The sequence below is a fragment of the Pantherophis guttatus genome, chromosome 5, assembly GCF_059756535.1.
Source record: "Pantherophis guttatus breed Tessera chromosome 5, ASM5975653v1, whole genome shotgun sequence".
Classification (NCBI taxonomy): domain Eukaryota; kingdom Metazoa; phylum Chordata; class Lepidosauria; order Squamata; family Colubridae; genus Pantherophis; species Pantherophis guttatus.
In genome coordinates this window covers 104,675,389-104,690,778 of record NC_142067.1, presented here as the reverse complement: position 1 = coordinate 104,690,778, position 15,390 = coordinate 104,675,389, and the positions used below count along the sequence as shown (strand labels likewise).

At 40.5% G+C, this 15,390-nt stretch overlaps 2 protein-coding genes across 3 annotated transcripts in view; one reads left to right on the top strand and one right to left on the bottom strand.

The window, feature by feature from the left end:
- UBAC2 (UBA domain containing 2) overlaps positions 1-15,390 on the bottom strand; it is an 88,100-nt gene that overhangs the window by 66,124 nt on the left and 6,586 nt on the right. For both annotated transcript variants that reach the window (XM_034418436.3, XM_034418446.3), the window contains exons 3-4: positions 13,877-13,996; positions 6,088-6,194 (exon numbers count right to left, since the gene is read on the bottom strand). In XM_034418436.3, the coding sequence (XP_034274327.1) occupies positions 6,088-6,194; positions 13,877-13,996 (227 nt within the window). The remainder of the gene's footprint in view (positions 1-6,087; positions 6,195-13,876; positions 13,997-15,390) is intronic.
- Positions 1,949-4,034, top strand: GPR18 (G protein-coupled receptor 18). The gene has a single exon (XM_087871517.1). The coding sequence runs from the start codon at positions 2,276-2,278 to the stop codon at positions 3,266-3,268; it is 993 nt and encodes a 330-aa protein (XP_087727643.1). The 5' UTR covers positions 1,949-2,275; the 3' UTR covers positions 3,269-4,034.

Sequence of the window (15,390 nt, the reverse complement as noted above, 5' to 3'; positions counted from 1 at the left end):
ATTTCTACTCTAAATTGGAGTAAAGACTGCAGTACAGCAGCTATTTTTGTGATAGCCGCAAATCTTTTTAAATTGAGAATAGTGAGAGAAGGTAACTAATTTCTATTTCTCTTTGTCCTTTAAATAGTCTTGCTGTGCTTCATCATTCAGAGCTTTCTGGCCCCACTTTCAAGTCTAATCATGATAAAGTGGATACAGCAGATCTGGCTATAACCTCTGCAAGAGTAGAAGATGGCCATGTTAAAAAACAACACACATTTTACTCTCTGAGCAGTGGAGACACAGGAATGATGAAGAAAGAGTAAACTCTTTCTCTTTCACCCACAAAAGCCAAGGAGGTAGTGAGTCAGTGCAGATGTAAAGCAGCAAATATCTGCAGCCCACCTGCAACAGCAAGGGAAGCACAGCTTCTCTTTCAATATGATTGACCAGCTTCCTCTTTCAAACCATGTTACCAAACGAATTTGCATCATTTTAAAGTCAAATACCCTCCACTTTCATCATATCGGTTTTGTCTTAATTATTTTACAGTTAGAGAAGATTCATCTTTACCAAGAGTCATTTACATGAAAGAAAATGAGTTGATAAAAGCAATCCCTAAATCTTCAGAAAGGGAGCTATTTATGGGTAATTGCCCAATGTTTAATATATCAAATTGCTTGTATTTAACAAACTGCAAAGATTTTTTGGCGATGATATTAATTAGAAATGCTCAGCACTTTTTCTAGAGCACTAATAAAATAACAGAGTTGGAAGGGACCTTGGAGGTCTTCTGGTCCAAACCCAAACCCTTGCTCAGGCAGGAAAATCTATACCATTTCAGACAAATGGATGTCCAGTCTCTTCTTAAAATCTTCCAGTGTTGGAACACCCGTAACTTCTGAAGGCAAGTTGTTCCATTGGTTAATTGTTCTGTTAGGAAATTTCTCCTTAGTACTAAGTTGCTTCTCTTCTTGATTTGTTTCTATCCATTGCTTCTTGTCTTGCCTTTAGTTCTTTGGAGAACAGGTTGACCCCCTCTTCCTTGTGGCAGCCCCTTAGATATTGGAACACTGCTATCATGTCCCTCCTAGTCCTGAATGACTTTGGGTGCATGGAGCCTCAGGATCTGAGTGTTTGTCATACTTAGTTCAGGACAGGTTGAACATTACTCTGTTCAGACCTAGTTCGCAACTTAGGGATTCTTCTGGACTCGTGACTCCCGCTCGAAGATCAGGTGGTGGTTGTGACTAGGAGAGCCTTTGCACAGTTTTGGTTTATACATCAGTTGCAGCCTTTCCTTAATCAGGACTCCCTGCCTTCAGACACTCAAGCCCTAGTCATCTCGTCTAAATAGTTGCAATGCAATTTACATTGGGCTACATGGAAGCTTCCACTTATACAAAATTGGCAGCACAAGAAGTCTTTGGAGGCCCCTAGAAAGCCCCATGTTACACCACTGCTTTGCAAACTGCATTGACTGCTGGTTTGCTTCTGGGTGCAGTTTAAGGTGTTGATTATGACTTTTAAACTCCTCCCATGGCACAGGACCAGATTACTTGATGACGCGTCTTGTCTTGCTAAGACAACTCTGTCCTACTCGTGTTAGCAGAGAAGGCCTGCTGAAGACCTCATTGGTCAAGGAACTCCAGAGAAGGTCCAGAAGAAGAGTCTTCTCTGCTGCAGTGCTGGACTTCTGGAACATCCTGTGCCCTGGGGTGAGATTTATCCCCACTCTCCTACCCTTCTGCAACAGCCTGAAGACCTGGCCCTGACGGAGACCTGGGGACTCAATAGGAGTGTACATCTTTGGAGGTAGCTACTGAACTAATTCGCTAACTCCAGCTCCTCCCTGTGCTTCCTGCTCCCCCTCTGTCCATCTTTTTAATTTCATATTATTGTACTTCCCTTGTTTATTTATATTGTTTATCCCTTTGCTATTGTTATGTTTATATTTTTAATCTTTTTTTCCATTTTATTGTTGTAAGCTGTAGACCCATAGTGAGATGGGCAGCAAATATATTTAACAAATAAATAAATAAAATAAAACTTGCTGGAATTCTTTTACAGCAAATTCAGGCCTCAGGCCCACTAACTGTTTGGCTAGTTAAGTTCTCAATTTAACATAATACTGAGAATCATGTTTTTGAAGATTAATGCACTCAGTTTTTCTAAAGTGCCCTCTGTACAGTACAAACCTGGAACCTCAGTGCTCCTTATAATGCAAAACTGTTCTAATCGGTAGTTAAACTTGATCTTTCTCCTATTTTATTCTTAGATAACGTATTAGAAAGCTATGAATAACTACAATCACAGTCTAATTACAATGGTTGAAAATAGCCATCCTGAAGAATACCGAATTTCATCACTTGTCTTCTACAGCTTCATTTTTACAACTGGCTTAGTTGTAAACATTACAGCTCTCTGGGTCTTCAGCTGTACCACCAAGAAGAAAACAACTATAACTATCTACATGATGAATGTTGCGTTGCTTGACTTGTTGCTTATATTCACCTTGCCTTTTCGAATGCATTATTATGGGAAACGCTCTTGGATCTTTGGAGATGTCTTCTGTCGGATTCTTAGTGCTTTCACTATTTTTTACCCCAGCATTGCAATATGGTTGTTAGCTTTTATAAGCATTGATAGATGTCTGGCTGTAGTTCAACCCAAATATGCCAAGGAACTCAAGAACACAAACAAAGCTCTGATGGCTTGCACAACACTTTGGATCTTAACTCTTGTGACAACTTCTCCACTGCTTTTCTTATATTCTGATCCAGACAAAACTTCAAATTTCACTACCTGCATAAAGATGATGGATATTATCTACCTAAAGGAAGTCAATGTATTAAATTTTTGTCGGTTAATATTTTTTTTCTTGATTCCCATATTTAATATGCTTGGTTGTTATCTAGTCATCATTTATAGTATAATTCGTGGAAGAACTTCCAAGCTGAAACCAAAGGCTAAAGAAAGATCGATCAGAATCATTGTAACACTAATTACCCAAGTGCTTGTATGTTTTGTGCCTTTTCACATTTGTTTTACATTTCTGATGCTGCAAAATGGAGAAGCAAGCTACAATCCTTGGGGAGCATTTACCACCTTCCTCATGAATCTCAGCACATGTCTAGATATAATCCTTTACTACCTAGTTTCTAAGCAATTTCAGGCCCGAGTTATCAGTGTTATGCTTTATCGTAATTATCTTCGAAGTGTTCGGAGAAAAAGTATACGATCTGGTAGTGTGCATTCATTAAGTAATATTAACAGTGAGATCATATAAAGTAAGTAAAGCAATACAATACAATATAAATACATTTCAAAGTGATACCATATACATGCATTACGTAAATCTTAGAATGAACTCACATTTCCAATAAATGTATTATGTTAAAAGGGAGTTTTTATTATTCCTCTTTTAAATTGTTTTTCTTTGAAAAAGAAATTATTCTAGGTTGAAATGCATAATAATTTCTGCCTCTTTAATATTAATATATGTTCTGACTTAGGCTTCCTGAGAAAGCATAGATCACAATCTTAGTCCTAAAAAACCTCTTTTATTGAGATGGCTATGAATTATGGTCATTCACAGCCCGTAATAATTCACAAACAGTCTGTGAAGATTCCGACAGATGTCTGCTGTTGACACAGTCTTTCAGGGTAATGTTGATAAGCACCCACCTTTATCTCCCTTGAAACGCTGCCAGAGACCTAATTGTCAATTAGTTTTGCAAGGCCAAACTGAGCACAAATGGACTTCTCAGAGCTTGAACTGATTATATGAACTAATTGCTTCCTGCAAAGGCTCACGTCCGTTTGCTCCTCTTTTATGTCTTATAGGAGGGGCCACTCATCTCCAAGCCTTACTCCTGAGTCACCCTTTTTTTTCTGAATTATTCTTGCCTTCTGGCAGCTCTGCGCATGTGCACACTGGTAACAGGCTCACACTGTTCTTCTGCTTCACTGATGTCAGATTCCGGAGGCTCTGGAGGCAGCACATAACTAACTACCTGGCCCCCTCTCTGCCTCATCTGAGCCTTCCCCAGACTCCAGGACTGGCCCATGTTCCTCCCCAACCTCCTCACTGTCCAACTCTGCTGCCAGCTCTGCAGGCCGCTGGCAGACCACAACAATATATTCCGTTTTCCTTCATTATTTATTCTAGCATTATTTTTGCTACTGAGGTTTCAACTCCATAACTTCTATGAATTGCACAATTTATTAAGAAAAGAGAGTGATACAAAAAAAAAAAACATTGTTCAAAATCACATGATTTCAATGTTTACAGTATTGGGAGGGGGTGGGAATTCCGTATTTCTAAATCAAGCGTTTCATCTTTAATAAAATTTAAGTCTAACATGTACATCTCTTAAGGCAAAAATGAAAAGATCCCCAAACATGCTAATGAGTTTTAAATTACTTCTGGGAATCATTTACATGTGCTTTCATTTGTCAAAATAGGTGGCTATCTCCTCAAAGCTATGGTCAGACTGATTTAGTTTGTACATCGGGGGACCATCAGGAAATTCACTGTTGTAAATCTTATTGAAAAATAGGGCGGAAAAAATCTCAGAAAAAGGCAATAGCAAGTTATTTCTGTATTAGTGGCAATAAAATGATACGGAGATGTGTTTAACTTGGGGAGATATTATTTTAAGTCATAAGTGCCAAGGCCAATGCATATTAAAGTGTTATTGCACACTGCATATGTTACTGTGTATCTAGTTGCTTATAATATAGATTTTGTTATAATTATTATTTAACAGCAGAGAGAGGAATGTCTGGGCTAAAGGTACTTTGCATCTGCAGTAATGCTGAACTGAACACCGAAGCTCTTTCTCCTGCCAAGTAATATGAAAAAATAAAGAAAGTGATACTTAATGTAGCACAGCTAAAACTGAGGCATGGAAGAAAATGACTAACGATTCATCAAATAAAAACATTTCTTCTGAGTAAGAAAAGTTAAATAACACTTAACAAGCTATTAAATGTAAAGGGTTTCCATCCTAGAACAGAACCTTGCTGGTGAAGCAATAAAAAAACTCACAGAGAAGCCTTTGGTATTTCAAATTCTGATACAATACAGGTGTCACCAGTTTACCATCAAATTACCTATGTGTCCTCAAATGACTGTCAGTATAATAGAAAATTATCAGCTGTTTTTGTCACTGTCAAATACAACTATATCCTCTTTATAATCAGTCCACTTACTGTGAATTTAAAGAAGCTTGTAATATAACACTCATAGGTGATGCCAGATTGGGGAATGTTACTCTAGAGACATGTATGGAGGTAAATAAATACAGCCTTAAACACAGTGCTGAATTTAACTCTTAAACCCCAATGGGAGTTCATGGGGGTAAGGTGTGTGTGTGGAATAAAATAAAATAAAATAAAATAAACATATTCTAGAAAATAAAAAGGCAATGCACTAAAAAGTTTGCAGCCTGGTTGGCAACTAATAGCTCAGTCAATCTGACTTCGAGTTTGTGCCATTTTATGTGTATTTACCCTAAATCTGCTCCAAAGAATCAGATGACTCTTCAGAGGAGATCTGAGAGACTGCCTGGTGGCCTTACAAATTTGATAAACAAATAAATATGTGGACAGCAAAGGGGAAAAGCAGAACATCTATCAATGAACATGCCACACATATTCAAATCATTAGCAGTACAGATACATTAAACTCCTATTTGGGAATGCAGCATTCTGAAGAATTTCATTTTTCTTCTGGATGAGGCCAAAGCTTCTCCAGACCTTACCATTCTGGGGAAAATTGGCAGTTTCCAGAAATAAAACTTCCAAGCCAGATGTTGGTCAGAGCCCCTAACAGACTTGTTGTGTCCAGGAGATTGAATTATTTCTGACTCAGAAGATTTATCTATGAGAACTGCTAAACTACCTCCAGAGCAGCAAGTTCTGAAATTCTAAAGAGAGAACAGAGTGTTCTATAGGTCTAAAGAACATTCAGTTGCTGAATGGCTGAATTTCACACAACCCAAATTAATAATATCAAACATTTCATTTTTATAAATTTCAATAGCCCTGGAAATAATATTTAAGATACAAAGAGATATGAATGTCTCTTAACAGTAAACTTACAATCCTGAAGGCAAGCTGCTGATGTTGAGGCCAAAAGAATATTCAATAGCTTCTACCAGGACAAAATCAAACATCACTGATAGCATCCAGGAACCCAGTAAAAATGACTGAAAAAATAAAAATAAAAATTCATAATCACAAACTGTCCATCTTTTATAACAAAAATAATATCCATTAAAAATAAAATATTGCATAGGATACCTATTCCGCATGCTCACAGAAAATGGACGGTACCCAAAGAACTAAATCTAAAAATACAACATTTATGTGGAGAAATTAGGATTGCAAAATTAGACTACACTATACCGAACAAAGGTTTTGCAGTAATGAACCTGCAAATTTGAATGCTCAGGCTACTGATGAGCATTTCTATTGCAGGAACTGTATCTGATTTTGCTTAATGGTCAGTCATATTAGGCAATAAGTCTTAATGCTGCATTATCTGTGCACCACGAAAGTCCTACAGGATTGTAGTGGAAAATAATAATGAGTTAATAAATATCAAGAGAATATAATAGCAACATTAATGGCATCAACATTTAAATCATGGGTGTCCAACTTTTTGGCTTGCCTCAGTTTCATTGAGTGATGAGGGTTGGATCTTGGATCACATATAAAAGATATAATATAGTTAACATATATAAATCACATACTGTATTAATGTTAAAAGTTTATGATCTTGTGGAGCTGCATTACTAGCTGTCCAGGGTCGCATTGATATACTAGACATTAGCTGAAGTTCATTGGACTGGCTGTGGCTTCTTCAACTGCGATGGTCATATCGTATACTACTCTGGCAATGATACCATCAGAAGAAGAGCAGTGGGTTTCATACTAAAAAGAACCATAAAAAGTTTTCAAGCAGTCAGTGATAAGATTATGGCAATACGTATCAATTGATACGGACAGAGGCACAGAGGTCGTCAGCAAGGCTGCTTGCAAGGAAGCAGCCCTGCCCCTCTTCACGAGGAGGGAAGGAGTTTGTTGGAAACACCTGTTCATTTTGGATGTGCTTCTTCCCGGCATTCCTGGATCCTGTTCCTTGAACTTCAGACTATGTTTTTGAACTCTGAACCTTGGACACTTGTGGACTTGGACTTGTCTCTCAGACTTTGCACTTTTGGAATGTGTTTTGATTGTTGGAACTCTGGACCTATTGATACTGTTACCTCCCTCTTGCCTTGTGGGTTGGCTGGAATCTAGTATGTGAATCCAGGAAAACCTGAGGGCTTGGGCGAAACTTCACCATCTCCATTGGTGGGTGGTTTGTCACTGTGGTAAGTGAGCAATAAACAGACCTGTCTTGCCTGTGTGACTTGGGTCAGAAGACCCAATACCAGAGAAAGGTGATATGAAAGACTGTTTCAACCACCAAACCTTAGCCTTGATATCACAGGTAAGTAAAATTCTCTTGAAAATAATCTAGCAATGTTTGAATCCAACCACCAAGGAGGAACTTCCTGATGTAAAATCAGGATTTCAGAAAGGGAGAACACATGGATGATGGAAAAAGCAAAGGCATACAAAAAGATCTCTACATGTGCTCCATTAACTACACAAAAGCCTTTGATTGTGTTGACCATGACAAGCTCTGGAACTACCTCAAAGAACTGAGAATATCACCAGACCACATCCTATTCATTCATTCATTCTACTGTGATCAGGCAGCCAGGAATACAGACACACAAAATAGTTCAGAATTGAAAAAGGCACTTGTGGCAAGGTGGCATCCTGTTGTTGTGGTCCATCAGCGGCCTGCGGAGCTGGCAGCAGAGTCGGACAGTGAGGAGGCTGGGAGGAACATGGGCCAGTCCTGGAGTCTGGGGAAGGCTTGGACGAGGGCTCTGCATCGGAGGCAGAGATGGGGCCAGGGCCACCTGGGAGTTATGTGTGGACTCCGGAGCCTCCAGAGCCGGACATCAGCAAGGCAGAGGAATAGGGGGAGCCTGTTCCCAGTGCGCGCATGCGCAGAGCTGCCTGAAGGCAAGAACAGTTAAAACAAAAGGGATGACTCAGGAGTAGAGCTTGGAGATGATTGGCCCCTCCCATAAGACATAAAGGAGGAGCAAAGACACGTGAGCCCTTTGCAGGTAGCAACTATTGTTCGTGCTGGCCGGTTTCAAGACTGCAGCTCTGTGTTGACTCTGTGTTCCATGTGGCTTTGCAAAGTTAATTGCCAATTACGTCTTGGCAGCATGTCAAGGGAGAGAAAGGTGGGTGTTTATCACCATTATGCCAAAGAACTGTGGCAGATTTCTGTCGGACTCTTTACAATTATTTGGGACTCCTCTGTGAATGAACAGATTGGGAATGAACAGGCTCTGAATGAGCAGAACTCACAGCTGTGGAAATAAAAAGAGGGTTTTTGGGACTCATTGTGTGCTTTTATTGTATCAGGAAGCCTAGGTCAGAACAGCTGTCACCTATACTAGTTAACATGTACACAAAAATAGTTATGAGAAATGCACATCTGGAGGAATCTACCATTGGGGTTGAGGAGATGATACAATATTGCTTGTGGAAAGCAAGGAAGATGTGGAGTGGTTAATCCTGACAGTCAAAGATGAAAGTGAAAAATTCAGACTGCTTGTTAACATCAAGAAAAGAAAGTCTCAATGGTTCAAGTACCAGACCTAAACAAAACAGAAGCTTACTCGCTCTGGAACCAGAAAACAGGGTTTATTTAGGCCAAAGTCTTGGCACACAATGAGTCTGCAAAAAGTCCTTTATAGCAAGTCCGTGGAAAAGTCAGTGCTGGGAGCATTTGCCTTCCAGAGCTTTTTATAGGCATCTTCCAGCCCCGGGCCACGCCTCCATTCAATAGCCAGGAACAGTTGCTTGCCCAACCAGAAGGTGGTTTCTTCTCCTTGGCGGTGGTTCCAACTCTTCGGCGTTGTTTCCAATTGTTAACTTATGGCTACGAAAAAGGCAGATAGGAGAAGGGTGGGCACCTTTGAACTGTGGTGCTGGAGGTGACTATTATGCAATACCAATAGCTATAGCACTTAGACTTATATACCACTTCACAGTGCTTTACAGCTCTCTCTAAGCGGTTTACAAAGTGAGCATATTGCCCCCAACAATCTGGGTCCTCCTTTTTCCGACCTCGGAAGGATGGAAGGCTGAGTCAACCTTGAGCTGGTGAGACCCGAACTGCCAAACTGCTGGCAGCCAGTGATCAGCAGAAGTAGCCTGCAGTACTGCATTCTAACCACTGTGCCACCGCAGCTCACCCCATAGACTGCAAAAATAAAAAAGAAGTCCTAGACCAGTGATGGCTAATCTTTTTGCCGTTGCATACCAAAAGCGTGGGGAGCATGGGGGAGGGGAGTGCGCACGTGTGCCCACAGCCACAGTTCAATGCCCCCTACGCCCTGCCTTCCTGCGTGTGTGCACACACTCCCCCATGCTCCCCCCACTTTTGGCAAGTGGTGGCACGGTAGGCCCGTTTTTCGCTCTCCCTAGGCTCCAGAGGCTTTCTAGGAACCTGGGGAAGGCGAAAACCGCCTCCCCACTGGAGGCCGGAAATGGCCTATTTCCCAACTTCCGATGGGCCCGGAAGGCACGAAAATCAGTTGGCTGGCGCGCGCATGTACACTGGAACTGAGCTAGGGCAATGCTCATGTGCCCACAGATATGGCTCCATGTGCAACTGTGGCACGCGTGCCATAGGTTCGCCATCACGGTCCTAGACTGAACCTCACCAAAAATATCACTTGAAGTCAAAATTGCCAAACAGAGGCTGTCATATTTTGGTCATGTCCTGAGAGCTGACTCACTTGAAAAGTCAATCATACTGGGAATGATCACTGGAAAAAGGAGAAGGGGCCATCCTAGCACCCACTAGCTGGACACTACAAAAGATGACACTGGGATGACCATGAAGGATCTGAAGGAGACAGAGTAAGGCAGAGAGGCATAGAGAGTGCTGCTCCATAGAGTGACCGAGGGTCAGACAAAAATGAATGGCTGATGACGAGAGTTTTCATTTTCTGAGAATCACAATTCTGCAACCAGATATATATTATGCATTAATTTCACATACAATGCATAAATTATCTATGACTCTTCCATGGCATTCACAATGGAATGGACTGGACTGTCCAGGTAAGTTATATCTATATCACAAGTGGCCTACAGGCCACATGCGGCCCTGGACAGCTAGTAATGTGGCCCCACAAGATAATAAAAAATAAAGGAAATTTGTTATTTATATACATTAACTATATATTTTATATGCAACAAGACAATCTTGTTCACTCAATGCGCCCTGGCAAGCCAAACGGTTGTACAACCATGATCTACACTGTTCACAAAATATTTAAGCAGCATATTATTTTGTTACATGCCATTTTCATCTAGAAATTTATTAAAACTACAGTGCTTTTAAAGCTAATTGAATTATTTTAATGCTAATTAAAGAAAAAGGTAACAGTATTGCTTATGAATTATAACAAATATATGGAATTAGTCTACAAAATGGTCATAAGCCCTGGTTTCAACTGATAAGCACAGCATAGCTTTGTAAGGAAGGCTTCAGAGAAACCTGGGGATCACAGGAAGACACACGGAGAGCTACAAAGTACATTATCTGCATAAACTGACATCAGGCCAGGACCTAATCATAATAATTACTAATCTAAGAAAATAATAATAATCTAGAGCCCCTGAAAATGGAGCACTATACTCTGGCCTGGAATCAACAAAAAGCAATTACAATACAGTAACGTCACAAACAAGCCTTCCTCCTTTTTAGGAAGTATCAACATATTCCTCCCCAGAAACACATCAGAAATAGAATATGAAGTTCAACAAATGAGAGCTGGTTTTGAATATTTACACCTATTCTCAAGCAGACAGCACTTGAGGTAAGTGATACACGTTAGATGAGGATATACGTAACTCGTAAAACCTAGGAGCAAATTGCTTTGTTAGCTGATTTCTATCCAAGTTCCTGCTGTCCAGGACTTTTATTACTGATCTCTAAAGGTATCGTCTTGTGGATTTCTGGATAGAACAGGAGCAAACCAAGACCCAATTTATACACGTCAGTACATACTCATGCACTCACACAGAGAATGCATCTTCAACTGCTACCTTAGAATAGAAATGGCCGTTTATTCATTCGGGCTGCTATGTGCTAGTCTATATATTAGATACAAATAAAAACAATGAAATATATGTATAACATTATACAAGTAGTTCTCAACATATGATGGTTCACCTTATGACAATCCAAATTAATGACAGCCTTGGAAAGGGTGCTTTACAATATATAAAGCAGAGTTCCCCAACTTTTCTGGCTTTGCAGACCGGTTGGGGGGGGAGGAGGGAGGAATGGTTCCGTGCGAGTCGTGGGCAAGCATGCGCATGAGTGTGCAAGTTCCATTTGCACAAGTGATAGGCACACACGCATGCCACTCACACAAATGGGAGCTTGCACACATTTGCTTGTCTGCTGCTCACACAAGTGGGGATGCATGCACATGTGCTCACCTGCCACTTCCACGGTCCACTTCTGAACAGCTCACGGCCTGGTAGTGGGCCACAGCCCAGAGGTTGGGGACCCCTGGTATAAAGCACTTCTCACTGTTGCACCACCTCTCCACGGTCACATGATTGTGATCTGTGTGCTTAGCAGTTTGTCTGCACTTATGACAGGTTGCCAAGCACCTGATCGTATGATCACCATCAATGGGGAAGTCAAAGAAGATTGCAATCTACTGCTCTCTGCCAAGAAGTCTGAAAGAACTCTGCCAAAATCCAAGCAGGCACAAGGCTGAAGTCCTTGGGCACGGAGCTCTTTCAGCCAGTTCCCAGGGCAAGGAGGAGCCAAAATCCAAGCAGGATTTTCAGCCCATGACCAGAGAGGGAACACAGTAAGGTAAGGAGTTCAGGGGGCTGGAAGAGAGCCTAAGGGGTCCAGTGCAGGCCATGTGCAAGTTTCTCTTTGCTCAGGGGCTGAAAATTCTGCTTCGATTTTAACAGGGAGGACTGTGCCAGTGCCTGGAGGCTGTGAGGGTCTGGATGGGAGTCAACAGGCTCAGACTTAACCCACACAAGACCGAGTGGCTGTGAGTATTGCCTCCTGAAGACTATGTCGACTGTCCATCCTTGGTTCTGGGGGGGAGATTGTCCCCCCTCAGAACAAGCTCGCAATTTGGGTGTCCTCCTAGACTCACAGCTAAGTTTAGAGCAACATCTTGCAGCTGTAGCTAGGGGGACCTTTGCACAGGTTCGCCTGATGCACCAATTGCGACTCCACTTGGATCAGGAGGCTCTCCTCACAGTCACTCATGCCCTTGTCACCTCACGGTTAGATTATTGCAACGCGCTCTACATAGGGCTACCCTTGAAGAGTGTTCGGAGACTACAGTTGGTCCAGAATGCAGCTGTACAAGCTGTCGTGGGTGCACCTAGATACACCCACATTACACCAATTCTCCCCGAGCTGCACTGGCTCCCTATTGGTCTCCGGACGCAATTCAAGGTGTTGGTTATTACCTTTAAAGCCCTACATGGCTCAGGGCCAGGCTATCTTCGAGACCGCCTTCTACCGCATAGCTCCCAGCAACCGGTAAGATCCCACAGAGTTGGTCTCCTCCAGGTCCCGTCAGCTAAACAATGCTGGCTGGCGGGCCCGCAGTGGAGGGCCTTCTCTGTGGCTGCCCCAGCTCTCTGGAACCAGTTACCTCCTGAGATCCGGACAACCCCCACCCTATTGGCCTTCCGGAAAGCAGTGAAGACCTGGCTTTTCTGGCAGGCCTGGAGCCGTTGATCTCGCTGTTGCAATCTTGCAAGATCCGACCATGAATGGTGTGCATGGGCTTTTAATGTTTTAAAAATGTTTTTAAAATGTTTTTTAATAATTTTCCTATGTTCTTTGTTGTATTATTTTTTGCTGTAAACTGCCCAGAGTCCCTTGGGAGTTGGGCGGCATAGAAATTCGATAAATTAAATTAAATTAAATTAATTAAAAAATTAAATTAAATTAAATTAAATTAAATTAAATTAAATTAAATTAAATTAAATTAAATTAAATTAAATTAAATTAAATTAAATTAAATTAAATTAAATTTCAGCTCTTAAGCGGAGAGTTACTTACTGGGCTCCCATAGTCTCCCTATCCCCAAGCCATCCCCATGTTTCTTATTTGAGACTCTTGTCTGCTTAATGACCTGCAAGATGATTTAATGACTGCAATTCTTGAGTGAACCAATTAGATGACATCTCACTTAACTACTATCCTCTACAACCAAGAGTTTGATCCCAGTTGTGTTAAGTTGAGGACTATCTGTATTGCAAAAAATAATTTATAAAAGCAGCATGGGTTCATTATTTCCACTTAGAGCTCCCCAAAATGGGTGTTTTTACTGCATTGCAAAAAGTAAACAAGACTGGAGCATCATGAATTTGGGGGCAAGGTTTCCATAGTACGGTTCCACACACATTTCTGGGCTTCCGCTTGTTTTTCTCATGATATATTTGCATAGCTCAGCAAACATTAGCTTACAAGCAGACTAAGCTTTTCCACTATCACATTTTGTGTGAGGTTCAAAATATTTTAGAAGGTGTCCTTTTTCTAAAATTAAATTAATTGAGCTAATAAAATAGTAATCATTTTGCTTACTTTATTATTTAAAAGTCCATTTTAAAATGGAAATATAAAAACCCTAGAATTTTTGCATACCTGTTGTGTTAAATACTGGAATAGGAAAAAGAAAGACAAATAAGGAATATAAGTATATTACTTATGAAATAGGAGAACAAAACCAGAACATGAACTTACTGAAAATTTTCTACTGCCATATCGCCTTTCAAATATTCTGAAGTTGTAGATAAGTAAACTACTGCAAAAAGTGTCTTTAAGATCAAGACACACTGTTCGTCCACAGAGCAGCCTCCAAATCTAAAAGGTAATAAACAGTAGTCATAGTTTCCACTTGCATTTTATGGAAATTTAATATATAGCAGGCAAACTTTAGCAGCTGGGAGATGAACTTTAAAAAAAGGGGGGAGGTGCAGCAGGCAGGATGATATTGCAATGAGGGGGTGGGCAAGTTTTTCTACAAATTTCCTTCTGTATTTCTGAAGACAATGAAGTAAATATATGTTTAAACACCAACGTTTAGTTTTCTCTCATGAAATGGCAGGAAGTAGCATCAGCATTGCTGGTGGTTTGTCACTAAAATTCAGCTCCCCCATTTCTGTCCAGGGACAGTAGGCAGATTCCATCTCCTGCCAGTTCCAAAACATGTTTGTGTCATAATGAAATATGACAAAATGTAGCTTCCAAATGTCAACTACTCTTTTCCCTAAGCTATTTTACCAAAAGAAAGGGCTTATATGAATAGATTCTTTTCCTTATAACCTTCACTTTATAAATTATATGTTAACTGAAGTCACATTTTCCAGTTATAGTTCTGCTCCATTTACCTACAGAAGTTCTTCCTACACTCCAAAAACCACCAGCCCATAGCACAGTAAAGGTGTAAAACACACAAGGTCACAACATGCTGTTAATAGTTGTCAAAAAGAATCCTTCTAGCAAGGACAGTGCTATTGTTGGAACAAGTATTACCTTTCATCTCCATTTAAAGATACAAGTAAATGAAGAATGTTAGCATGCTTCAGCTACTCAGGCTTTAAAGTATGCTTAAAGGTAGCTATAAATATTTTGCCCATGTTAACTTTTTTTCCTTGCAGTCCTAATATCAAATATTCTTTTCAGACTAAGCTCCCTACTATATGCAGCTGATCCTATAATTTTTTTCTGTTTCAATTATAAACACAGCAGGGAGAGGGAACAGATCTCTGTCTGATATGAAACAAGGAGGATTTTCCCCCATTTGCTGTATGCATCATTTTTCATTCATCCAGAGTCCAAAGCATTCTAAGTTAAGTCCAGCTGGGAATAGAGAAAGAAAGTAAAATGAACCACTATTGAGAGACAAGAAGAAACTGGCACTAGGAAGACTCCAATTCCTCAACACTTGTTCCTTCTAACCACTTTCTAAATGCTTGGGACTTCTCCTTAAAGGCACAAGTTATCACTGTCACAAGTATTAATATAATTTCATTATCTCTATATCAATTTGAGGGTGGGAGAAAAAGAAAAATAAGAAGAGCCCATAGTCCCAGCCTTTCAGTTTTAATACACAACAACGAATAAGCTTTTTTTCTCCCAAAAATTTGTGTGCAAATATACACTTATTTTTAGGCCAGGAATTTTGCTGAAAAGTCTGTCTGGAATAGATCATAACCCCATGAATTAAGATGTACAGGGGTTGGTGTCCTGCGTTT

Coding starts and splice junctions, on each gene's coding strand:
- GPR18 (XM_087871517.1), top strand. CDS start 2,276: ATGAATAACTACAATCACAGTCTAATTACAATGGTTGAAAATAGCCAT.